The 24594-nt window shown below is 34.9% G+C and overlaps 4 protein-coding genes across 11 annotated transcripts; all 4 read left to right on the top strand.

Moving 5' to 3' along the window:
• The first annotated feature begins 468 nt into the window (after positions 1 to 468).
• KEA5 (K+ efflux antiporter 5) lies at positions 469 to 13141 on the top strand. 6 transcript variants are annotated; one of them, XM_086650868.1, is made up of 11 exons: positions 469 to 560; positions 640 to 694; positions 1286 to 1369; positions 1505 to 1566; positions 1727 to 1788; positions 1910 to 2005; positions 2204 to 2392; positions 2493 to 2570; positions 2691 to 2735; positions 2835 to 2935; positions 3066 to 3232. In XM_086650868.1, the coding sequence occupies exons 5-11, from the start codon at positions 1771 to 1773 to the stop codon at positions 3142 to 3144; spliced, it is 606 nt and encodes a 201-aa protein (XP_086506994.1). In that variant the 5' UTR covers positions 469 to 560; positions 640 to 694; positions 1286 to 1369; positions 1505 to 1566; positions 1727 to 1770; the 3' UTR covers positions 3145 to 3232. The 6 variants fall into 6 exon arrangements, with proteins under 6 accessions (XP_086506994.1, XP_086506995.1, XP_086506993.1 ...); XM_086650869.1 differs by having other exon boundaries at positions 475 to 560; positions 656 to 686; XM_086650867.1 differs by lacking the exon at positions 469 to 560 and having other exon boundaries at positions 605 to 694.
• On the top strand, positions 8683 to 10441 carry LOC147535163 (uncharacterized). Its single transcript, XM_086650863.1, has 5 exons — positions 8683 to 8861; positions 9190 to 9358; positions 9466 to 9564; positions 9657 to 9797; positions 9879 to 10441. The coding sequence occupies exons 1-5, from the start codon at positions 8827 to 8829 to the stop codon at positions 10125 to 10127; spliced, it is 693 nt and encodes a 230-aa protein (XP_086506989.1). The 5' UTR covers positions 8683 to 8826; the 3' UTR covers positions 10128 to 10441.
• LOC147535162 (ABC transporter F family member 3-like) lies at positions 10685 to 12320 on the top strand. Its single transcript, XM_086646929.1, has 3 exons — positions 10685 to 11055; positions 11618 to 11765; positions 12148 to 12320. The coding sequence occupies exons 1-3, from the start codon at positions 10804 to 10806 to the stop codon at positions 12318 to 12320; spliced, it is 573 nt and encodes a 190-aa protein (XP_086503055.1). The 5' UTR covers positions 10685 to 10803.
• A 3684-nt stretch (positions 13142 to 16825) lies between the features above and the next one.
• On the top strand, positions 16826 to 18651 carry LOC147535160 (growth-regulating factor 2-like). Of its 3 annotated transcripts, XM_086649080.1 has the most exons (4): positions 16826 to 17072; positions 17230 to 17316; positions 17419 to 17706; positions 17922 to 18651. In XM_086649080.1, exons 1-4 carry the CDS (start codon positions 16952 to 16954, stop codon positions 18299 to 18301), a joined length of 876 nt encoding a protein of 291 aa, XP_086505206.1. In that variant the 5' UTR covers positions 16826 to 16951; the 3' UTR covers positions 18302 to 18651. The 3 variants fall into 3 exon arrangements, 2 of the variants coding, with proteins under 2 accessions (XP_086505206.1, XP_086505207.1); XM_086649081.1 differs by lacking the exon at positions 16826 to 17072 and having other exon boundaries at positions 17098 to 17316; XR_015227897.1 differs by lacking the exons at positions 16826 to 17072; positions 17419 to 17706 and having other exon boundaries at positions 17197 to 17316; positions 17922 to 18036.
• The last annotated feature ends 5943 nt before the right edge of the window (positions 18652 to 24594 follow it).

Below are 24594 nucleotides of genomic sequence, written 5' to 3'. Positions count from 1 at the left end.
ATACTGAATACATAACATCAACTCTTATTTGCTTTTTGGTAGGACTTTGTTGTTATAACACAAATGACTTGTGTTCGACCCCACTTGGTAGCATATTTTCTTATTTTTTGTGTTTCAAGACTTCTCTAGGTGTGTTTGAAAAGGATATACAAGTCTAAGATTTTAACCAAGATCATTGATTAGTCTACATTGGCCCCCTTGATCTTTGATCCTGATTCCGTCCCTGCAGAGCGCTACTTTACCATGACCATTCAATACAATAGGGAGATCTGTATATTTTTTTTGAACTCTTGGTAAGCCTAACTGATTGAAAGGAAAACAGTTGGGTATTCCTGCTGTTTGTTTAATTCGTAGGCTTCTTCTGGTATTTGGACACTTTGACTTGTATGTAACTATACAATATGTAACTTTTTCCCTAAAATGAATTTCAGGGCCCGAGTTTCACTACAGATATGCAGCGGAGGAGGATTTGAATTGCTCTTGCATGTGCACTTTTTATTCAGCCTGGTCTGTAACTGCTGGAGGAATCTACAGTTGCTCTACATGAAATGTACCATCAGGTTGTATCTTTAGATATGAAGATCCAGGCTAATACATTTTGATTTTTTTTTCTTCTGACACAACCATCTAATGAAAAAGCTATCTGCCTACAAAGGGGATTGATTCTAGTGACAAAGCAAAAGCCGGTATGCAGGTCTGTTCTCGCTTAGTTAAAAAATAAACAGAAGTAGAATATTACCTTCTTTCATTTCACGTGCTTTACATAGGAAGGATGCTTGCTATTCAGTATCCTGCAATTTCCTGTAATTTGACTAGTTTACCAGTTCCAGTTCACAATTATTAAGCGTCCATACTTATTTATGGAATACATTTGTATTAAAAGTCAACAAATTTTCACCGAGAAGCCAATATTTCCATGTTGGATTCAATGGATAAGAAATTTGATTGTTGCCCTTTGTAAATACAATGCAAATTATTTGATAAATAAAATGTTTCAACAAAAATATGGTGGAAAACGAGTATTTTGAATTCCATAATGATATAGAAGTTCAAAGATCTCAATATTTGTCAAAGTGATAAAATGAACCACGATTTTCTTTATCTTCTTCATTTACTGATGACACCCTTCTGTCTGTAAAACCTGCTACTGATTTTATGTGAAAGCTGTTATTTCAGATTGCAGTCCTCCAAGCATCCAACAGTTTTCTCTGCATATGTTACTTTTTTAATTCATCTTCGGTCACGGTCATAAGCTTTGTCTAAAATATCTTATTTCCGATTGCAGTGATGCATCATTTGGTTATCCCGGTGGACCCATATTGGTTAAGAATTTGAATTATGATATTGATTCTGATAGCCACCTTTGCAAGTAAGGATCATCCTACCATTTTATTTGGGGGTATAACTCAGATTTAGTAGCATACTGAATACCAGTATCTTTAGTGATTCCTGCCTTCTTTCCCTGTTTCTCTTAAAATTTTATTGATCTGAAATTGATTTCCAGTGGTCGAGCCAAATGTTAGGGACCTTCAACCAAGCTCCGGGACAGTTTTTCGTTCAGCTTAGGTATGATTTTGTTGTCTCTTTTAGGCTAATATTAGTTTTTGGATACTTCTTCAGCAACTGTTTTTACAAGTTCATGGGAAGTCTTGTGGCTCGGTTTTTACAAGTTCATGGGAAGTCTTGTGGCTCGGTTTTACAAGTTCGGATTGTTGTGTTTGGTCAGCACCACGTTGATGGGCTTGATTAACTTCAAATACCCTCCTATACATGATGAAATGTTTTCCTGTGAGTTCAGTTGCTTTTTACTGGCTAAGAAATATTAATATAGAATTCTAACCTTTTTCATGAATTTTTTTATAGTAAGACATGTAGTCTAATACTGTAGTATTGCCTTTTATCTTTTCAGTGCAGTGATAAACTCGGTCTCAGTCTCGAGTTGGGATCATTTGTAGCTGGTGTTATGATATCAACCACCGATTTTGCACAACAGACGTTAGACCAGGTAATCTTGAGCTAGAATCATTTGTACGTAGTTGTATGATATCAGTATCGAAACAAATATAAGGTGTTCTGAACCACAAAACCAAGATCTCAAAACGGAGGAAATGTCGAATACATATATCCTCAATTCTCCGTGTTTAGGGCATGTCTTTTGATGACTGCAATTGTTCTTCGTATGCTTACTTTTGGCGTGATGCAGGTCGAACGAATTCGCAATCTCTTTGCTGCTCTTTTCCTTGCTAGTATTGGAATGCTCATAAACGTAGACTTCTTGTGGAATCATGTTGATATATTGTTGGCATCTGTGATCCTGGTTGTAGTCATTAAGACAACTGTGATCACTACTGTGACTAAGGCCTTTGGATACAGTATCAGGAATTCATTTCTTGTAAGTTTTGGGTTTCCCACTGTGCAGTTTGTAGGTAATAATAAGAGCTTAATTAGTCTTACGAATTCAAGCTTCTAACGTTTTCCCATGTGTTCTGAAGGTGGGTGTGTTGCTTATGCAAATTGGAGAATTTGCATTTGTTCTTTTAAGCCGTGCCTCTAATCTTCACCTTGTTGAGGTCCTTTTTCTGTCACAGATATTCCTTTTGTATTGTGTGAACAACTCATATGATGAATATATGGTACTTTCACATGTTCACACTAGTGAAGAACTAAATTGAGTTAATTCTGCATTTCAGGGTAAAATGTATCTTCTTCTACTCGGAACGACTGCTTTCAGCCTGGTGGGCTTCTCTTTGACGGAACCTTTCTTTTTTCTTTTTTTTTCTATTTTGGGACTGTCTAAATTAGACTAATGTTTGTTCCACTGGTGGGGTCGACAGGTAACTAACTACTCCTCTCATGTTCAAGTTGATACCTGCTCTGCTACATCTGGGTGCCCTTTATGCACTGGTTTCCTCCAGAGAGTAGCATCCAGACTGAGGTACTCTCACTAACTTCAACAAAATTCCAACTTTTTTTTTTATGTCAGATTCTTACTATAAGAATTAATAGAACTTTGCCTTTTGCTTATCCATGATACTCAAATTATATGGGAAAGATATTCAATGCAGGATCGGTAGTTGTTGGTGTTTGTTATGGCTCACAATGGTCGTTAATGCCTACCATAACTTCCGAGGTTTTTCGGGATAGCTCATATGGGAAAGATATTCAATACAATATCGTTAGCGAGTCCTGTTGGATCTTATGTTATGTCTGTGAGTGAGGGTAGTAGGGTTTATCTATGATATAAAAAAAAAAAAAAAAAAAACAGACGGAGTGACTTGCAGGGGTCCTCACTGCTTTATGTTATCTTTTCTGATAATGGCATCTCTAAGTCTATTAGGTTTCTTATTACCTTGGGGTTGTTCTTTAGGACACGAAGGTTTTATAGGCAAGTTATATATGGAAGACTTCAGCATTCTAGCAGACAGTAGAAATCTGAGAAGAAACCCTTGGATAGTCTCTTTTTTTTTTTTGAAATCTGATAGTCTATGTTATATATTTATTTGTGTGAATTTCCTTTTTTTTTGTGAGCAAACAATTTGGGTTATTTATTTATTAATTCTTTTAATCATATTAGCGTCATTCATTTTGATTTTTTCGTGAATGTTATTGTTTAACTTTTCCATTTTTACCTACTTGGTTTAGGCTATGTAGGTTGGCTTGGGATTTACTCAGGCTCGGCTGAAACACCCTAGTTACATGCCGAACCACTAACTCTGAGGTTTGTCCATATATTGGTCATGCTCTCCTCAAACCAATCCCAGATCAATCCACAAGTGTCTCCGGCCGGGTCACTCTAGTTGTGCGCCTAACCCATAAGTCTGAGGTTCGGCTATAGATTTGGTTCTCCCCAAGCCCGAGCTAGAACCAATCAATGAGTAACTCCGGCAGGGTCACCCTAGTTACGTGCCATAACTTATAAGTCTGAGTTTCGGGTAGAGTAAGAATTCATTTATACTCAAACTCTTCTGTGCTAAGCGTTTCTTGAAAAAGATGAGTGAGAGTATAACTTGTTTCATCGAATTTTTGTAACTTTTTAGTTTCTTAGGTATTTTCTTTACTACGTGCCACAACAATGATTGCTCTTTCATCATAGCAAAACAAATAATGCCTCTAAAACGACCTATATGTGTTATAAACAAAGGCAAAGCTTGTTTTGCTTCGAATACTTTTTTTTTGCCTCCAAAATATCACACGTTAAATCTTTATTCTTTTGAGTTAAATCTATATAAAAACAAGTAATCAACATCTATACGAAGATTATAGGACTGAATTCCAAATCCATGTTATATGCTATATAAGAGCAAATAATCAACATCGATGGGAAGATTATAGGTCTGAGTTCCAAATCCATGTTATATGTTATATATGAACAAGTAATCAACACCCATATTAAGATTATTGGATTGAGTCCCTAATCCATGTTACATGCTATACAAGACAAGTACACCCACATTAAGATAATAGGAATGAGTTCTAAGTCCAGGTTGTATTCATCGATCACAATTTTCCGTCTACACTGCTTGTCTTTCTAATACAAAGATTGAGAAACTAAAACTAACTCATGTAAGTTGTCTGTGCAATAATTTATCCATATCTATGCATTTATCTAGAAAATTGGTTCAAAATTTTACTGAGTAAATGTAACAAACACCTTATCAGCGCTTGAAGCTTCAAATTTCTCTACAACATTGGTCCATAATGTGTTTGAGTAAATCTAACATAAACTTAATAAGCATCCTAAAGCACAAAATCCTTAAAAATTCATGGAGTAAATATGACAAAAATCTAACGGAAAAAATAACAAATTGAGTAAATATGACAAAAATCCAACAAAAAAGATGATAAATTGGGTTGATAGCTAACAAGCGAACCCAACAAACAAGAACACAAATTATAAGATTCAACTCAAATATTTAGGGCAACTAACAGAGAAAGACATAAAATTAGAGATAAAGAGTGAAAGGTATTCAACTTACTTGATTTTGCCTTCCTTTGTTGGTGTTGGTGAATCGATTGACAGAAAATCGATCAAGAGAGAGGTGGAGAGAGATTTATGTAAGTTTGAATAAGTGGGGATCAAATGTGCAATTTAGGTGGAAGATTTAGGAGGGAGCCGAATTGTTTTTACAGGAAGAGAGAAAACGCATAAATGAGTGAGTAAGAAAACCCCTTTCTCACCTTTTGTATGGTAAAACTTTTCAGTTGTTTTTCCTATGTAAATTGGACTTTTACACTTTTTACGTCCAATCGAACGGCTTAAAACTCATTTTCGATTTTTCCATCTAGTTTTCGCACTTATCAAAAGGACCCTATATTATGTAAGAAAAGTCCAAGATTTGAGCCCAAATACGAAAAAAAAAAAAACACTCGGGAATAATAATGTAAAAAAACCCAATTTTTAAACAGTTGGCAACACTTTTGAAACAGTTACAACACTTTCGAAGTTGTGACAACATATATAATTATGTTCTTAATTATGTGTGAACAAAAACAAATTTGTTCATACATTTACAAAAATTGTTGAGAGCGAATACAAAATTCTTGAGAGCAAACTGTGTTTTGTTCAGAAATTTTCATAAATGTTTTGTAATTTCAAATTTTGGTTTTTTTTTGCATTATTATTCCGGGTTGGGCGTCATTTGATATTTTGACCCGAATTTTGGGCCTTGTAATTTTCCTAAAATTCAATTTGTGAAAGAAATTATTTTGAAAAGGTTTCAAAATTATATTCCGTTTAAGTCGAAATCCTTTGCATATGCAGCAAATATAACAAAAATTAGTGGAATCGAGCTTCAAAACTCGAGAAATCTTTTAAAACCAAAACATAAATAACCTTTTCTGGTGGATAGTTTGCAAATCATAACAAAAACAACCACAAAAAATTGAATAGAGAAAAGGTAGTTAAAAAACCATCTCCAATGGGACACTTTGTTAGACACTCTATTATGAGGTGAACACATTTATTATAGGGTGTCTAAAGAGAGAAACTCTAAAACTAGAGTGTCTCTTTGGGACTCTTTAAGTGTCCCTGAAAGAAAGCAAAATTTTATTTATTCACTTTCGTTAATCTCAAGCTATTACAATGATTTATATTTTACGACAAATCAGTCTAGAGAGAGAAAGTCGTTAGGAGTTAGTTAAGAGTGATTAACAGCTTAACTAACATTCTAATATTCACACGAGTGAGTGCCCATAACAACTTCATAAAACTATTATTTCAGTTAGTCTTCATTCTTCTGATTCATGTCTCTTACAACCCCCTTCAAACTCATGTTTCAAAGCAGGAACAAACATGAGTTTGTCTCGAATTGAATCTAGAGTTGAGAGGAGAACCCCTGTAGTGAATATATCTGCCAAATTTCCTTCAGAAGACACAAATTTCACCTCAAGACTCATATGAAACACCAAGTCTCTGATAAAGTGAAAATCTATATGCACATGCTTAGAGACATATTCCTTTTGAGAGGAAAAATCAAGGCACTTGTACCCCTTATGAGTTGTGTTATAGCCTATAAAAACACACTCAACACACCTACGGTGAGGAAGTAGCGAATTAAGACTTACATGGAACCAGTTAAAACTGCAACTATAATATTTAAGACATCTCCTCCTGTGTAGCCCTTGTCAAGTATTAAACTTCCACCATACCAGATGCACAAAGCATAACTACAAAATATGACAAACATAAGTGTGCCAAGGCCTAACCCAGTAGCTAATCCCTCATGAGCACCAGACTTGTAAGCCATCCTTATTGATTTATAGTAATTAGATATGACTTGTTTCTCCCCACTAAGTGATGCTACCTGTATGGAGGAAACTTGTAGGTTAACACATAAAACAATTTACTTTTCAGTAAGATTTCTGAGCAATACTCTAACGTGTCGAAATAGTACTTACTGTTCTAATTGAGCCGATCGTCTGTTCCACCACATTTCCTGGTTGTTAGTAAGCACTTTGTCCTCGAGATGCCATTTTTGCTATCACAATCGTCATGCCTGCACCAACCATGCAAGAGGTGGTATCGAGGTTAACATAACAAGCTTGAGAAACCACCCTTTTGTGAATGAAATCACAAAACCTCCTATGAATGTCACCATGAGTTGTATAAACTTTCCAATCATCTGTAAGTTTCAAACCAAAAAGAAAAACGAGATTTGTCATCCATTCTTTCAACGGCCTCAGGAAATGACCAGCATTTAGGTTTGGGATAGTCAACTTTTTGCCAGTCGCATCTTGAATTAGAAAAAGTGTCATCTACACCCTTCCAGCAACTTCGCCTGTAGTATCTCTTGATCAAAGAAAACACTAATTCATTCATAACACTAATAGTGAGAGAAGAGAGAGAGAGAGAGAGAGAGTAAGGTTGTGTTTGTTTTTTTATTTTTTCAGATCTGAAATCTGAATTGGGGCTTATTTCAGATTTCAGATGTTTGTTCTTTTATTTAAGAAAATCTGAAATTTGGGCTGAATTGAATATTCGTCTGAATTGGCTGAAAACAAGCCCACTCATTTCAGACTTTAAAACAAGTCTGAAAAGAGAGTCCAGATTTTGAAATGTGTTGAATCACTATTTTACCCCTGTGAAAACAAAAAAATCTTTTGTATCTCCCTCTTCATCTTTCTCACGGACAATACACCCGAGAACAACACCACCACCAACAACACCACCACCAACAATACCGCTACCACCAACAACACCCACAACCACTACCTCCACCACCACCAACACCACCACTGATTTTAGAAACGCAGATCGAATCTCCACCACCGACATAAGAAGCACAGATTTGCTCACCATTGACAACCACAACCTTAGAAACACAGATCTGATCACTAGTTTGAAAGGTAACCTTTCCAGCGCGTAGGAACCGGATTTCTGAGACCTAACTATCAAGGAGAAGGAGTCGTGTGAAGTTGTCTTGGAGGATCTTCAAAAAAGGCAAAAACTGAAGGGTTTTGACTGGTCAGATCTGCTTGAGTTTTAGGTAAAGTTGCAAAATAGACATGAAAGGTTGTGTTCTAAACATTAAGTATTTGAGTGGATTGAAAAATTAAAGTTTTACTAGTTTGATCAGTTGAGATTGCAAAGAGAGAAAGAACAGAGAGAAAATGAGTAGAATGAGAAGAGGGGTTGAAGATGACCAAGATGCCATAAATTAGGTTAGGGTTTAAGTGGGAGCAAATGACAAGAAAAATTTACTTTATTTGGTCTGAAATTTCAAAAAGAAATTAACTGGTGAATGGTCATTGAAAATTAAAACTGAGGGTATAAATGTCAAAGAAAGATTCAGACATAAGTATTTCAGACCAAAAAACAAACATTCTCACTTGTAATTCAACTCAGCCATTTCAGATTCAACCAATTCAACTCAGCCATTTCAGATTCAGACAATTCAGATTTAGACAAAATTAAAAAAACAACCACAACCTAAGAAAGAGAGATGAGAAGGTAAGGAACACCCACAGGTTTCGACATCTGACAACTATTCCAACGACATAAAAATGAGGGTGTGTTCAATTTAACTTTTGTTGTTTCTAGAACCTGCAACCTGTAAAAAAAAAAACTTTGGAATGTAATGGAAATCAATTTGTCATCTTTTAACGGCACTCACGTAGAAAAAGTCCACAATCCCAATCTTTTTAAAGGCCCTCCGATTTTTTTCTCATAATTTACTATATACCTATATAATATGCACTTCAAAAGAAAAGAAGAAAAGCGAGAATGGATTTTCATTACGTCGGTCTGAAAGCGCATTGTTCGTTAATCATGCATTTTCTCTCTCATTTTCTCCCTCTTTAAAGTAAAAGAAGAAAAGAAAAGCGAGAATGGATTTTCATTACGTTGGTCTGAAAACGCAAAGGTATCATCATCTCTACCCGTCCTCCTCCTCCTCATTTGTCAGCAATTCTTTTTTATTTCTATCTGCCTAATACAATCTAGGAATTTGATTTAGGGTTTCTATTCCTGCTTGTGTGGATTTGCTTGTTTAGGGTTTCAAAATTTCTTTTCTTATCTACAATCTAGGAATTTGATTTAGGGTTTCTATTCCTGTTTGTGTGGATTTGCTTGTTTAGGGTTTCAAATCTATGAAAAATTTGTTTTCTTATCGACAATCCATGTATGTTTCTTTGATATTGCATTATCACTATTTGATGGTTATGATGATTAAATGGTGGTGTTTTAATTAGGGATATCGTCGTAAGGGAAATGACTGCTTGGAAAAATATGTCAATTGAAGAGAAGAAAAATGAAGGGTCTATTTATCCTTTACAAGAAGCTGTGTACAATTACTTTGTCTCCACAGAACATGCTCTTACTCATAAGGAAGATTTACAAACAGTAATTCATATCTCCAAGGTTACAACATATCTAGTAGTAGATACTAATTTCTCAAATCATCACTTGTTATTTACCAACAATGAACGTATTACTAGTATAACTTTGTGTTTCTTTTTCCTCTTCAGGAAATATTTCATATGCTCGACACTGAATGCGAAAAGTTTGACAACTTAGTACACGATAATCGTGATTTGCTTAGGGATGTTATTACTGAATTGAAAAAGGTTTAACATCTCAACTTAACTTTCTTTATTTGACCCCTTTCTCTTTATTTGTTTTCTGATCCCCCCCGTGTCGACTTTGTTATGACCACCAGACTCCTGGTTGGCTGGAAAAGATAACAAATGACGAAAGGATTGATGAGACATGTAGTGCTATTATCATGGGTGGGGATTACGACACGCGAAGATGTAACTGGGAAAAATTCAACCCACACGTTGTTGGATTGGACTACGAGGTATTGACTCGAAATTTCGATGAGTCAGAATATTGAATCATCTTAAATGCTCAACTATTAATAAGTTGCTCTTTTTTACAGGGTCTGATTGACGTAATACATGAAGTTGCACCTTACATACCTCGGCAACATTCCTTGGAGCATTTGAGAATCCTGGTGTCTCTTGGAACAGAGGTGTTGGAGGACCTGGAGAATGTAGCTTCTTCCGGTAGCAAGAAGAGAAAAAGAGAGGAGGGTGATGATGGAAGTAGATCTGGTAGAGAGGAGGGTGACGATGGAAGTAGATCTGGTAGTTCGATGACAACACTCCCACACGATTTTATAATTTAGCAAGGGATCTTGCATTACCATTATCATCATGGTAGCAGAGAAAGAGGGAACGATTGCTTTTGTTTGGTTCGGGTGTAAATCAAACTTACTTTATGAATACCTATACCCTTTTGTTGCTTTTGTTATCTACAAGTCTAGGAGGTATTCGTTCTCTGTCTTTTTTGTATTTGGGTGGAAATCAATCTTGTTTATGAATACCTGTACCCTTTTCTTGCTTTTGTTATCTACAAGTCTATGAGGTACCTGATCTCTCAAAACATGAGTATGTGAATATTTTTTGGTTATTCAGTTCAATTGCAATTGAGTTTTTGAAATCCGTTTTTTTTGGTTTCCATTCTTGAATGAAATGCTACTTTCAAGTTAACAGTTAGTACATTCCTAGGGAGTAAAAAAGAAAAAATTAGATGATAAGAGTTCAAATTTTGCCTTTTCTTAGTCATTGGATCAGAAAAGGCCCTCAAGTAAATTGACACCAGACCTAAGGACTAAGGCTAACAAAATTTGAATTTTGTTATGTTTCTCTCTTGCAACTCTTGATCTTTGTGGTAACTTTCGATTCTTCCTTGCCTGAATGTCGTGACCTCATTTAGGATGTATCACTCGTGCTATCTTTTGGAAGGCATTATGGTAACGTCACTGCCCCAAGTCACCTAACAGTAGAAGCTCTACTGATGTTATGGCAAATTCTGTTACACAGATATCTCTTCGCTACACATGCCTGGTTGGCAGGAATGGTACAGCGAAAACAACTTTCCTCAGGTATATGGCTATGCATGCTATTAATGGTATTCCTAAGAGCTTTCAGATATTACATGTTGCGCAAGAAGTTGTTGGTGACAATACACCAGCTTTGCATTGTGTCCTTAACGCCGATTTTGAGAGAACACAGCTACTGCAAGAACAAGCTAATCTCCTTGCACTTTTTCAGGTTCGAATTTTGTGATGCTTATGTTCAAGTTAAAGATGTGCTTTGGTTACTGTGTTGTCATTTCTTTTGCAGAAAGTTACCTGGTAGGCGGTTCACTGCCATGAGAGTATTGGGTGCGCTAAGAGTATACTTCTTTGGTACGCCATTTTGTATTTCACTTCGTTTTGGACTATTTTCCTAGACATAATATACTCTTTGTGATACATTTATAATAGATACACCTATTCTGAGACACTCTTTTTGCATAAAACTTACAATCTAACAAGCTTAACTAAAAAGATTCTTGTAGTTAACTACCCAACTAGTTGAATTTATAGTTTTCTACAAAGATTTAGGTTAATTAAGACTAAAAATTCCAGTACACTAATTCGGGGGGTACCGGATTGTGAACCCACCCAAAAAGAATACGAAAATTGGGTACGGGGAATCGTGTACGCTGTACGCAGGGTGGAGGAGAGTATATGGTAACGTACTTTTGCTTTTACTAATGATTCTGGTGGGTCTTTTCCATTTTGTTCATATCATCAAATGCCAATCTTACTGAAATTGTCCCGTAATGAAGAGAGACATGGAGCTCGGGGATGCTACTGAAAAGTCCTCTGCTGCAATGGACATAGATACCCTGTCACAAAAGCTTGAACATATATGTAAAAGTCTTGAGTTCATTGACGTTGATTTAGCAGAGTCAAGGGCAGCGCCCATTCTTTGCGGTTAGTTATCTTGCTTTTATGATCTTTGGGGAATCTGACAGTTGATCCATTATTATTTTTTCCCTAAGTCAAATTTTGGTGTCCTTAAAAGTCGCGCGAGTTGCTTGTCATTTAAAAAGTCGGGATCTTTTGTGTTGCCCGAGCCTACTCGTTAGTTAGTCGCAATCATGACAACTCAGAGAGCTAATTTACCATGACCATTCAATACAATAGGGAGATCTATATATTTTTTTTGAACTCTTGGTAAGCCTAACTGATTGAAAGGGAAAACAGTTGGGTATTCCTGCTGTTTGTTTAATTCGTAGGCTTCTTCTGGTATTTGGACACTTTGACTTGTATGTAACTATACAATATGTAACTTTTTCCCTAAAATGAATTTCAGGGCCCGAGTTTCACTACAGATATGCAGCGGAGGAGGATTTGAATTGCTCTTGGATAGGCACTTTTTATTCAGCCTGGTCTGTTTACTGCTGGAGAAATCTACGGTATGCTCTACATGAAATGTACCATCAGGTTGTATCTTTAGATATGAAGATCCAGGCTAATACATTTTGAGTTTTTTTTTCTAGTGAAAAGCTATCTGCCTACAAAGAGGATTGATTCTAGTGAAAAAGCAAAAGCCCATATGCAGGTCTGTTTTCGCTTAGTTAAAAAGTAAACAAAAGTAGAATATTACCTTCTTTCATTTCACGTGCTTTACATAGGAAGGATGCTTGCCATTCAATCTCCTGCAATTTCCTGTAATTTGACTAGTTTACCAGTTCCAGTTCACAATTATTTGGCGTCCACACTTATTTATGGAATACATTTTTATTAAAAGTCAACAAATTTTCACCGAGAAGCCAATATTTCCATGTTGGATTCAATGGATAAGAAATTTGATTGTTGCCCTTTGTAAATACAACGCAAATTATTTAATAAACAAAATGTTTCAACCAAAATATGGTGAAAAAATGAGTATTTTGAATTCCATAAGTTACGAATGTCCCGAACTACTCCATTAATTTGCCACGGTGGGCTTCTCCCTTCATTAGTCAAAACCGAAACAGCTAGTAGAGAATTGAGGCTATTTTCACTCTCTGTTGACCTGAATTTAGGGCCAGTGAAGAACTAAATTTAGTTAATTCTGCATTTCAGGGGAAAATGTATCTTCTTCTACTCGGAACGACTGCTTTCAGCCTGGTGAGCTTCTCTTTGACGGAAGTAGTACGGAACCTTTCTTATTTTTCTTCTATTTTGGGACTGTCTAAATTAGAATAATGTTTGGTCCACTGGTGGGGTCGACAGGTAACTACTCCTCTCATGTTCTAATTGATACCTGCTCTGCTACATCTTGGTGCCCTTATGCACTGGTTTCCTCCAGAGAGTAGCATCCAGAATGAGGTACTCTCGCTAACTTCAACAAAATTTCAACTTTTTTTTGTGTCAGATTCTTTCTATAAGAATTTAGTGAACTCCGCCTTTTGCTTGTCCGTGATACTTTTTCGGGACTGATTACTGTGTGGGCAGGCCTTTGTCGAGTAAATTGCTCTGATGCTTAAAAACCTTTTGTAAGCACTGAGGAAGATTGTCCTGAAAACATATAAGTATACCTATTTATAATCTTTCATTACTTTTACCCCTATTTTAATCTTAATATTTCAACAGCATATACTGATCGGCCGTCCAAGTGCAGTAGAAGTAACACATGCATTGAATATCCATTCGAAGCCTAGCAGCCCCAAACCCCGACAACAAGCTCATTAAATAGTATGCTATTATCCTACTCTTGACCCTTTATTTTTCTGAAAATTTGCCTAGTATTGTTTTATCTGCTTTTAATTCTAGTAACCTTTATCTTTATTAAGTATATCTACAGATGCTCAAATTTTATGATTCTGTACTTATTTACAGGATTGAACTCTTCGAATCGAAACACACAACAGTTTCCTCTCAACACCTATTTTGATCTACAATTTTACTTGGATGACTTTATTAATCCCCCACTGCTGAAAGAAAGGGGAAACTCTCTAACATAGCGAAAGGAGCGAATTTTCATTTGAACTCAGCTTGAAGATCCCAAGTAAAAAGAGAAAGGCTTTTACTATGTTGTATATATTATTATTATTTTTTTCGGGGTAGATAATTGTTTCTTGAACACTAATTCAAGTAAAGGAAACAGTCTTCTTGTGATCATTCTACTCTCTGAAAAGTGAATTATAGGTACTAGGCAAACTTCGACGTCGCTGGTTTGATTATATGGCTCACTCCAAGGCTTAAAAGGTCATGTATAATGGGTATATGAATATCTGTCACCTGAGGAGATCTTGGATTTATTGTCAAGGATTTGTAGGACAAGTTTTTTTTTTTTCCTCTCTAGAGGAAGGGTGACTCTGGACCATTGAAGGGAGTTGGACCCAACCATAACTTTGTAGGAAGGAGATTTTGAGGCATATCCACTCACCTCCAGGACAAGGAGAATGGTCTCTGGACTGCCTAATGAGAAGAGAGAGAGAGATGCTGGGGTCAACCACTTTTGTTCAGAAAATGGGATCCTCGTGACAGTATGGAGTAATCCATGCAGCTGCAGGGGAATAGTGGCTGTTTCGGCTTACTTGGTGTTTGTAGGTAGTTCGCTTGAATCTGACTCATCCGTCTTGTCTGAATTTGAATTGGCTGGCTTAAAATTGATCGGAATCAGCTAATTGGACGTATCAGACAACATGAGTCATATAAAAACAAACACTTCAATGTACTGAGTCTAGTTCATTCAGATTTTAAGTTAGTTCATTAAGATTTTAAGTCAGATATTGGATCTGGCTTGAAGAAAAAGGAACATTATCTTACCCTTTGATTGTTGGTTGGCTTGTATAGACGTCCTTGAGACACCAAAACTAATCCCACAAAACCCTAACAAGAAAGAGGATGGTTGTTGAATATTTTCTAGGATCAGCGTAAAACTTGTTGCCAAACAACCCCCAGTAAAAATGTAGCTAGTTGTCTACTTTTGTCAGTTCTGACTACTACAGTACAGTTGGAGGAAGTAGGAGCAGGTTCTAGGTTTACCAGCTAAAATATTTACTCTACTATCATCTTCTTGGTGTAGTGTAACACCATGTTACTCTTATCATGCCATGTGCAATTATGCAAAATGGCAAGGGTGGGAATCGGCCCGGGCTGGGTGCCCACGGGTCATATCATTCACCGGATTAGGCGGTCGGTTTTTGAAACTCTCTCTCCATTCAAGTTTTGGGCGTTAAGTCATGATGGATGTCTGTTTGTCGCAATGATCGATGTCAGTGACCACCTCCCTGAACCGCCAAAAGAATTCTCTGATGCCCTCCCCATGATTCCGTGGAATCTAGAAATGAATGTCAATACAGTTTTTGATAATTTATTGTTAAGATTTTAATGTCCAAAATTCTTATTTTGACATATTGGGCACTCAAATTTTAAGTATCAAGGTACATTTAATACCTAAGAATTTGTTAATCTATTCCATACATTCTTCGGTCACCAATCGTGCAACCATCACATCCACGGTCCACCACCGCTCTTATATGTACTGATGCAATTATTATGTGTTATACATGTGGTATACATAATATCCACAAAGGTGCGTAGGTATTGTGCGGTAAATTGAAGACATTACTAAGTAGGTTATTTCAAATAAACACTAATGGGTCGGGTTTGGACAGGATGTCAGGTAAAAATTTTAAACCTGACCATCAATTTGTTTATTTCATCAGGTCGGTCGGGCTGAATCCGCTTTCGAGTTTTGGACACTGGTGTGCTCTTACAGACTCGGGTGTCCACGGTAGTGAGTTTTTGAATTTTTTCCCATCCCTAAGAGCAAGTCCAACCCTAGTCGACCGAGGCCGAAAATTTGAACATGACTGTTGGGATGTCCCCAACGGTCATGTTGGGGATTTTACCCAGCCGTTGGATGTGATCTAACGACCAAATCTGGTTGTTGGATCACAACCAACGGTCTGGTTTTTTTTTCTTTAAACAAAAATATATTAGTTTAAAGTGTATTTAGTTTTTCTTTTAAATCTGATAAGTTTTTTATTTTGATTTTTTAAAATCTAACTATTTTTTTTTTTAAATCTAATTAGTTTTTGTTTGAAAAAAAACATTATTTCGAAAATAATTCAAACACTTTTCACGCACTCAAAATATTCACACCTGCGTTTCTCATAGACACACATTTTCGGCTCAAGAGAGACTGAAGTTTGAACTAAATTTGAAGTTGAAAATTTGAATGAGCAAGTAAATTTTTCGACCTTAGACTGACTTAGGTTGGAGTTGCTCTATCCATGAGCCCATGACCCACATGAACAGAGTAGAGGAAGTTAGTCAAGAGTGAAGATGGGTTCGGAGTTGGGTTAAACAGCGAGGTGTCATTTCCAACAGAAGGACAAGGAAAACTGACAGTGGAAGAGAGAGAGAAGTCAGAGAGATGTCAGAAGTCTTCCTCCTTTAATTGTCATAACTAGTACTACTACCATATTTTTAACCTTATCTATCTTGTCTCTTTCCACCTAGCTAGCACCTCTAGTTATAATCACAATTACACCCTCTTATTCCTATAGCTTCTCATTGTAGTTAGTTTAGGGGTTTTAATTTCAAAATGATCCTATCTGGTCTCTATAATTCAGCATATTAGATACCTCGCATTACCTTAATGATGATATTAGATGGAAACTACATAATAATTACATTACTACATTATAACTTATTAGAGGAGATAAAACCTAAAATATCAGTAATTCTTGTTCCGCTTCACTCGAGTTACTCTAACGCAAAGATATATTGTATAAAAAGTTATGGTATGACAAGTTTAGGGACTGACTTTCATTTTCACTTTGTAAGCTAGCTCCTCTTGATTTGTTCAACAAATTGTTACACAGACAGGATGAAATGCAAAACTTGTAACTAGTTAACATGAGTAAACTAATACCTAATTGGTTGCAAAAAAAAAAAAGAACTTACTAATTAAATCTTAATTACTCATTTATTAATGTGTTTAGAACACCAAAAAGTCACCAATAAAAGAGAGAGAGAGAGAGGGTTATGTCTACTGTCAAGATAGTTAAAACTTAAAAGGGTAATCATAAGTTTTATGAATTTAGATCAGAGAAGATATTTGAACAGCTCTTCCAGAAAAAAGAAAAACTACCCTATGTCGTTTTATTCCAAATGTTATGAATAAACAGGAAGTGGAGGAGTATTTAGTTGTTGTAGTTACAATTCTCTGTCTCTCTCTCTCTCTCCCCCACAAGCTGAAACCACACCCTCTCTCTCTCTCTCTCTCTCTCTTTCTTGGTACGTTTCAGTCTTCATCAGATCTGTCTTGTTCTTCTTCCAAGTTCCAAGTTTCAGAATTTATTTTTCTTTTTCTTCTTCTTCTTCTTCTTATTTATAACTACTTCTTTTTGTCTCTGTATATCTCTGATATAGTGAATCACTTTGTTTTGTTCAGAAATCATGAAATCCCATTCCACAATGGAAGAACTCCATAACTCACCACCTCCTACTAAGATTGCTCGTCTTACAGACAACACTACTGGTAAGCAAAATCCCATCTCTCTCTCTATAACCTTTTTTCTCTTTCTACATGAAGTAGTTGGTAGATCTAAATGATTTTATGATTTGTGGGTTTGTTTTGAAGATTTGAAGGGGAAAGAAAAGTCACCACCACCATCTTTAATAAAACTTGATCTTGGGCTTGGTGGTGATTCTGGTGGTCTTATTAGTAGAACTAGTACTAGTAGTAGCCATGAAAGGACTGGTTTTACATTTCTTCAGTTGAAAGAATATGAACATCAAGTTCTTATTTACAAACATATGGCTGCTGGTATACCTGTTCCTTTCAATCTTGTTCTTCCTATTTGGAAAAGTTTAGCTAGTTCTTATGGTGCTTTTTACTGTAATAATTCTGGAGCTTTCCCTCCTCCCTGTAAGTCCATCTCCTCCTCCTCCTCCTCCTCCTAAATCTTCTCTGTTTTCCCCTGTTTTTTCCCCCCTTTTTCATTGATTTCTTCTGGAAATGAGACATGGGTAGTTAATAATTTGTGTTTTTTGTGATAATCTTGGAGAAGTTTGAGATGGGTTTTGATTCTTTGATTAAGATTTTTATGGGTTTTTTTTTTTTTGTGTGTGTGTGTTTTTCAGATTTGGGTTGTAAAGGAATGTACTTTGATAGTAGAAACAATATGGAACCAGAACCAGGAAGATGTAGAAGAACAGATGGCAAAAAATGGAGGTGTTCTAAAGATGTCGTTCCAAATCAAAAATACTGTGAGAAACATATGCATAGAGGAAGAAATCGTTCAAGAAAGCCTGTGGAAATCACTACTACTTCTCAAGTTGATTCAACCACAAACCTCTCAATTTCATTCCCTCTCCAACTTTCCACCACCACCACCACCACTACCTCTGCCACCACCACCTCCACCAACACCAACCCAACCATCAATACCAATTTGGGATGTTCTCCAAAAAGTGTTCTTCAAAATGGTGGGACTAGTATCAGCAAAGAACCATCTATCTGATTTATTATTTTATTTTTCAGAAATGAGTGATCACTTTTGAGTTCATTTTATCTTTTTCTTTTAAGGGTTTTTTAATAGTGGGGTTTTTTTAGTTGAACAGTTAAGTGAGATTTGGGATTTTGCTTCAAAGAGACGAGACAAGAATTGTTGGTGTTGTTTGGTGGGGAGAAAATTTGTAGGGCTCCACTTTTGATCTCCCGAGTCTAGAAAGTGCGAGAGAAATGATAGATTTCTTTATGAGTCTTAGAGATAGGGAGGAGTCAATAGTGTGAGAGTTGTGTTAATGGACCTACCATATATGCATTTGCACTTGGATTCTTTCTATGTGAGGTTGTTTGTAATTTTTAAAACTTTTTATATCTCATATATTATGTAATACTACCTACTTTCAACAAACAAAAAATGTTATATTAACTAGGTATAGCCCTATTTCAACAAAAAAAAAAAAAAACTAGGTATAGCCAGTGAGGAGGGGAATGAAAAAAAAAATGCCCAACCGAAGCGAGTTCATCTTCTTCCAAGACAGTAACTTTATCCACTTCAATGTCTCTCCTTTTGGGCGCTCTGGAAACGTTCAGTCTCTCTTTTGATTATTACCTTTTCACTTTAAAACCCAAATGTTTAAAATCAAAATCCACATTTCTTAAACTCGAAACCCCAAATACCCATCTCTATATTTTCTCAAGTTAATTTCACTGTCATGATCACACTTCCTCTTCTGTTGCCACTCAAGGCTACAGACTACAGTAGTGAAATGGAAGAAATTGAATATGGTGAAGAATTCAAAGATGAAGAGGAACAATTGGTAGAACAACGATCAGAAGCTTGCAAATTGTATGCTGGAAATGTAATTTCAAGAAATGAGTGATCACTTTTGAGTTCATTTTATCTTTTTCTTTTAAGGGTTTTTTAATAGTGGGTTTATTTAGTTGAACAGTTAAGTGAGATTTGGGATTTTGCTTCAAAGAGATGAGACATGAATTGTTGGTGTTTTTTTTTTTTTTTTGTTGAACTAATTGTTGGTGTTGTTTGGTGGGGAGAAAATATGTAGGGCTCCACTTTTGATCTCTGAAGTTTAGAAAGTGTGAGAGAAATGATAGATTTCTTTATAAGTCTTAGAGATAGGGAGAGTCAAGAGTCTGAGAGTTGTGTTAATTGGCCTACCATATATGCATTTGTAAGTGGACTTTTGGAGTTGTTTGTAATTTTTAAAGCTTCTAGGGCAAAACTAATGTGGGGCTACTCAATTTTGGCAGCCCCTAAATTTTGGGAATCTCGGGTTTTTTTTTAATTTCAACGTCGGGCTCTTAATTGGGGCTCCCAAATCAAAATAATGTATGTGTGCAAATTTTGATTTTAGATTTCGAATATAAATTATTAGATTTCGATTATGAATTAAAATGTGATATATTTCGAGAGAGATAATTTTAAAAAAATAAACACAAAAAAAACAAGAATGAAAAAAATTAGAGAAAATTATTTTAAAAAGAAGTATTTAAAATAATAAAAAGATTAAAAAAAAAAGATCAGTTTAAAAAAAAAAAAAATGAGGTGGATCCCCTTTTTAGGAGATCCACCCCAAATATGGCCGTTGGGACAGTCCAATGGCCTATTCGATCGCCAATCTTGATAGCATTGGATTTCTAGTTTGCTTTGCAAGCTCATCGGCTTTGCGATTAACTAACCTATTTACATAATTACAAGAAAAGGAAACAAAAGAGGGTCGGAGAGCTTTGATGGAATGTATTAGACTTCGATTTGTCCATTGGACATCCTCAGATTCACCATTAATGGCTCTTATTATGTTGCTTGAGCCTCCTTCCAGGATTAAGTTCACAAACTTGAAGTCTCTGGCCATTGATAGAGCTTGAAAAGCAGCCAAAGCTTTTATGATCTCATATATAATGTTATACTACTTTCAACAAACAAAAAATGTTATATTACCTAGAATTTTTGGGTGTATGACCCAAAAAATAGGCCCTAATAGGACTTTTAGTCCTCTCTAATCCCATAAAGGGTATAAAAACCAAAATAATATTACAAATAGATATCTGGTCCATTTGGTTCAATCTAGAGAGAAAACACAAATCCCGAGAATAACTATTAAATATTAATACCTAGACTAACCTTTCTTAAATATAAAAACAGTTATAAGATCAAAATCACCAAATATATTTTCCATTTTTATCTCCCTGTTTCTCTCTCCAATCACGTTTTTATATTAAGAAACCGTGATCTTCTCATAATCAGTAAGTTTTCTAACCGAAACCTTATTGTCTCTGCACTCTCTCTCTCTCTCTCTCTCTCTTCATCTGATTCGAAAGTAAATCCTCCATTAAATCAGACACCTTGATTCATATTCTTTTGATTTGCTGAAATCAAATCACCATTGTTAATCAGGTAAAACATTAATCAAGTTATTAGTTTTTGTGATTTTGTTTTATTTTATGATAATTGATTATCTCTCTACACCTTAATCTACTGAAAATCTTCCATTAAAGCAAAGAAATTTGTGTTTAATATTCATTAGAGATATTCAAAAACAGTTTCTTAATATTGTTAAACAGGTTAACAATCATCTTCTTAAATGATTCTGTTTCAAATGAATATGAAATTCTTGTCTTTCTCTCTCTAAAAATTTATTGAATGATATATATTTTGATGAGACAATCCTTCATGACTGATTCTTACAAATTCAGTATCGAATTTCTCTCTGTATCATCTAATCAAATCTTCATCATTATTCAGGATTTTCTCTCTCTAAGATTCATAACCGATTTTATTATGTTAATGTTAAATCCGTCTTTACTGAAGATAATGCGATTAAGAAGTGTTTGTATCTATGTATTTTGTTACTTTTTAGTAGTTTTAGGTTACAGATTTTTAGATCATTTCTTCAAATCTTCATCAAGGTTTCCGTACAATTTTTGATGCAGAGAAGATCTCGTAAGATTTGTTATAACTGAATGCAAACGATATATAATTTAACATAAATTACGGATCGTTTACAATAAATTACATATCATTTTTTATCCAGAGTAGATCTAGTACGATTTGGTTGTAACAGAATGTAAACGATATATAATTTACACGACATTACATGATGTTTACTGAACATAACACATACATAACGCAGACGTCTTTTGTACGATGTTTTTATAACAGAATGTAAAATATATGTATTTTATTACAAATTATACATACTTTATAAATAATATCAAAAACATCTTATAAATCTGCATAAATTAATTATAATTTATTCAACATTACGCGTACTTTTTTCACAAAACAGTTGCCGTTTATAGTACAATAAATGTTCCAAAAATTATATGTAATTTATTGCACATTATACATATTTTTTCACATAACAGTGACCTTGTGATTCGAACTAACGTTATGTTTGTCTCCTAACACATTATGAAGTTTAACAAACAGTATGCATAATTTATTCCATTATACATGTCGTTTCTAGTAAGTTGTTTGTTTTGTTAACAAATGTATATGTTTTCTTTTTGCAGTTTTGTTGTTACTTATGGAATTTGCTATCGAAGTTGGTCATTTGTTTCCTGGTGGTACAAAATCATTTGGATATACTCTTCGACAATATAGTGTAAATGTTGTTTGTCCTGCTCAAGACTACATATGCTCTTCGACAATATAGTGTAAACGATTTTTTGGTAACAAAATGTAAACATTGTGTAATGTAATAGAAATTATGTGTTATGTAATAGAAACTATGTGTAATTTACTGAACAAGACCCAAATACATTTGATAAATTACGTTGTATACTTGACTAATGATGGTTTATTCGTCATAAATAATACATAATTTACGTATTTGTTTCATAATTTGTATTCGATTTGTATTTATGTATGAGTAAAAACGAAAACAAATGCTGCTTTAATGTTCCCAGAAAAATATACTATTTCCAAAACTGAAAGTTAAGTGAGAGAAAGTGATATATATATTTTGTATATTAACCCCCAAATCACGCTAAATTGATCCTAGATTGATTCAGATAATAGGAAAGAGAAAATTTGATTTCCAAATCTGTTTAGAGGTGAGAGAAATTATGATTTGTTTCTATCTTTTTTTTTCTAATAAATCTCCATATTTTTGGCTAATAAATCTCCATATTAAATCTGTAAAGAAGAGAGAGAAAATTGATTTGGGAAAGTTTAGATTTTGTTCCTAAACAGATTATAGAAGAGAGAGAAATTTTCGTGAGAATCTAACCGTTTTTTCCTAAATTTATCCTAAAATCAAGGTACATTAAACCGTTTGAAATTTTTGTGCGGCCCCACACATTAAAATCCCGTGAAAAACGACTGGGACATGGAAGGAATTATGTAATATATATTAAGGGTTTTTAGTCCCAAGAGCAAAAGGACTAAAAATTCATTTTTGGGGAAGATTGGACCCTAAACCCTTTTTGAACATTATTTTGGGCCATATACCCATGGACCCTATGTTTAAAATAAAAACCTGGATTTCTTAAACTCGAAACCCCAAATACCCATCTCTATATTTTCTCAAATTAATTTCATTGTTATGATCCCACTTCCTCTTCTTTTGCCACTGAAGACTACAATAGTGAAATAGAAGAAGAAATTGAAGAGGATGGAACATTCGAAGATGAAGAGGAAGAATTGGTAGAACAACGATAGGAAGGTTGCAAACTGTATGTTGAGAATTTTCCTTACTATTGGAGTTCAAATCGGTGGCGCCATGTCGATTCCCTTCAAGGGAGTTCGACATGGAACCACCGATATCAACTCCAGTATCTTGCCTGAGGTAGAGTTCAAATTGGTCGCTTCGTGTCAATTTCCCTTGAGGCAGTTCACATGAAGCAACCGATTTAGACTGAAAGAGCTCGACATGAAGCAATCAATTTGGATTGAAAGAGCTCGACATGAAGCAAGCGATTTGGACTGAAAGAGCTCGACATGAAGCAAGCGATTTTGAAGATTTTTTTTCTTGGTGGCATAGTTCGTCCCTTGACAATTAATTGAATCATTTTTTCAACAAAAAAAAAAAAATATTAAGTTGAATCACTAGATAGGTTAGATAACATAAACACTGGCAAATGTTCAGTTCACCTTAATGGTTATAAATAGGGTTCATAGGTGCATTTTAAAACAAAATAACATTATACAATTTAGTTGTACAAATAGATTTTTTTCTACAACTTATTTTAACAAGTAATTAATTGCTCAAATCACAGTTGACCATTATATTGATTTCTTTTTTTTTTTTTGTTGAAATACCATTATATTGATTTCGATATCTATTAAAAGTGAAAAAGTGAACGGTAATTTTTATATTTGCCCCATTCCAATAACTAAGCTATTTTCTCCAACTTTCCAATGTGTAACGAAATAAACTACATAGCAATTTTTATTGAATTTATATTTGCCCCATTCCAATATATAACATGATATGATATTTCATTACTTTTGGTCTTGTCCTTTCATTTAAATTATTTAATCATTAATCTCAATATATTGGATGAGATTCTGAAAATTAAATTTCTAACCAGAATTAATAATTTGGATTCTCCATTACAAACAAAACCTTTTATAGCATATCAAGAGATCCATGTGATTGTTTGTAAGTACCATAAATAGAGATAGGTAGCCAAACCCTTGAACATCAAAGTAAACCTCTAGCCCTTGATTTCTTTCAAAAGTATTTTCTTCAGTTTTGCTCAAGTCGATCCTTAGGATGGTCAAATTCTCTTCCACCAATTTGTTCCTTCTGGTTCTTGTTTTATGTTGTGGTTTGTTTTCTCAACCCATACTTTACTATGTGTGGTTTAATTTTCTTACTGGATGTTGCATGTACAAATTGGTGTTACCATCTCAAGTGGAGGGTCATAGGCGGGTTGCTCTCGGGTTTAACCCCACAAAACCTTCTCATGCATGCGAGAGGATTCTATACACAGAATAACTACGTACACAGATTAAATAGTTTTGTTTTTTGTATTTTTATGTTTTATTTAAACTTATTTATCTCATTTTGTGGTGTAGTTTCATCAACGATGATGCAACAAGCACATGCCATTATAAAATGCAAAGGAGAAGTATATTATTTTGGAACTGGTGTTTGTAAACCTCGAGATTGCGACAGCTTTTGCTTTAGCCAACATAAAGATGGAATGGGAGCTTGTAGAAACAGGAAGGACTGTATATGTGTTCATAATTGTAAAGACTCAATTTAATCATATGCATTATTATGAGTGTTTGCAACTGTCATGAAAGAGACCCAAATCTACAAATACAAGTAAAAGATT

Source organism: Eschscholzia californica, unplaced genomic scaffold (assembly GCF_041429995.1).
Source record: "Eschscholzia californica isolate CP2 unplaced genomic scaffold, dmEscCali1.0.p SCAF_6, whole genome shotgun sequence".
NCBI classification, from domain to species: domain Eukaryota; kingdom Viridiplantae; phylum Streptophyta; class Magnoliopsida; order Ranunculales; family Papaveraceae; genus Eschscholzia; species Eschscholzia californica.
The sequence above is the reverse complement of the archived record's forward strand: the minus strand, read 5'-3'. Positions and strand labels throughout refer to the sequence as shown.

What these genes read in the sequence shown, in the direction of transcription:
- KEA5 (XM_086650868.1), top strand. An exon ending in GAACGACTGCTTTCAGCCTG is followed by an intron (nt 2,736 to 2,834) that starts GTGGGCTTCTCT and finishes TGGGGTCGACAG; the next exon opens with GTAACTAACTACTCCTCTCA. An exon ending in AGAGTAGCATCCAGACTGAG is followed by an intron (nt 2,936 to 3,065) that starts GTACTCTCACTA and finishes TATTCAATGCAG; the next exon opens with GATCGGTAGTTGTTGGTGTT.
- LOC147535163 (XM_086650863.1), top strand. Translation starts at nt 8,827, where the DNA reads ATGGATTTTCATTACGTTGGTCTGAAAACGCAAAG. An exon ending in TTATTACTGAATTGAAAAAG is followed by an intron (nt 9,565 to 9,656) that starts GTTTAACATCTC and finishes TATGACCACCAG; the next exon opens with ACTCCTGGTTGGCTGGAAAA. An exon ending in TTGTTGGATTGGACTACGAG is followed by an intron (nt 9,798 to 9,878) that starts GTATTGACTCGA and finishes TCTTTTTTACAG; the next exon opens with GGTCTGATTGACGTAATACA.
- LOC147535162 (XM_086646929.1), top strand. Translation starts at nt 10,804, where the DNA reads ATGGCAAATTCTGTTACACAGATATCTCTTCGCTACACATGCCTGGTT. An exon ending in ATCTCCTTGCACTTTTTCAG is followed by an intron (nt 11,056 to 11,617) that starts GTTCGAATTTTG and finishes CCCGTAATGAAG; the next exon opens with AGAGACATGGAGCTCGGGGA. An exon ending in GGCAGCGCCCATTCTTTGCG is followed by an intron (nt 11,766 to 12,147) that starts GTTAGTTATCTT and finishes AATGAATTTCAG; the next exon opens with GGCCCGAGTTTCACTACAGA.
- LOC147535160 (XM_086649080.1), top strand. Translation starts at nt 16,952, where the DNA reads ATGAATAAACAGGAAGTGGAGGAGTATTTAGTTGTTGTAGTTACAATT. An exon ending in TCTTACAGACAACACTACTG is followed by an intron (nt 17,317 to 17,418) that starts GTAAGCAAAATC and finishes TTTGTTTTGAAG; the next exon opens with ATTTGAAGGGGAAAGAAAAG. An exon ending in TGGAGCTTTCCCTCCTCCCT is followed by an intron (nt 17,707 to 17,921) that starts GTAAGTCCATCT and finishes TGTGTTTTTCAG; the next exon opens with ATTTGGGTTGTAAAGGAATG.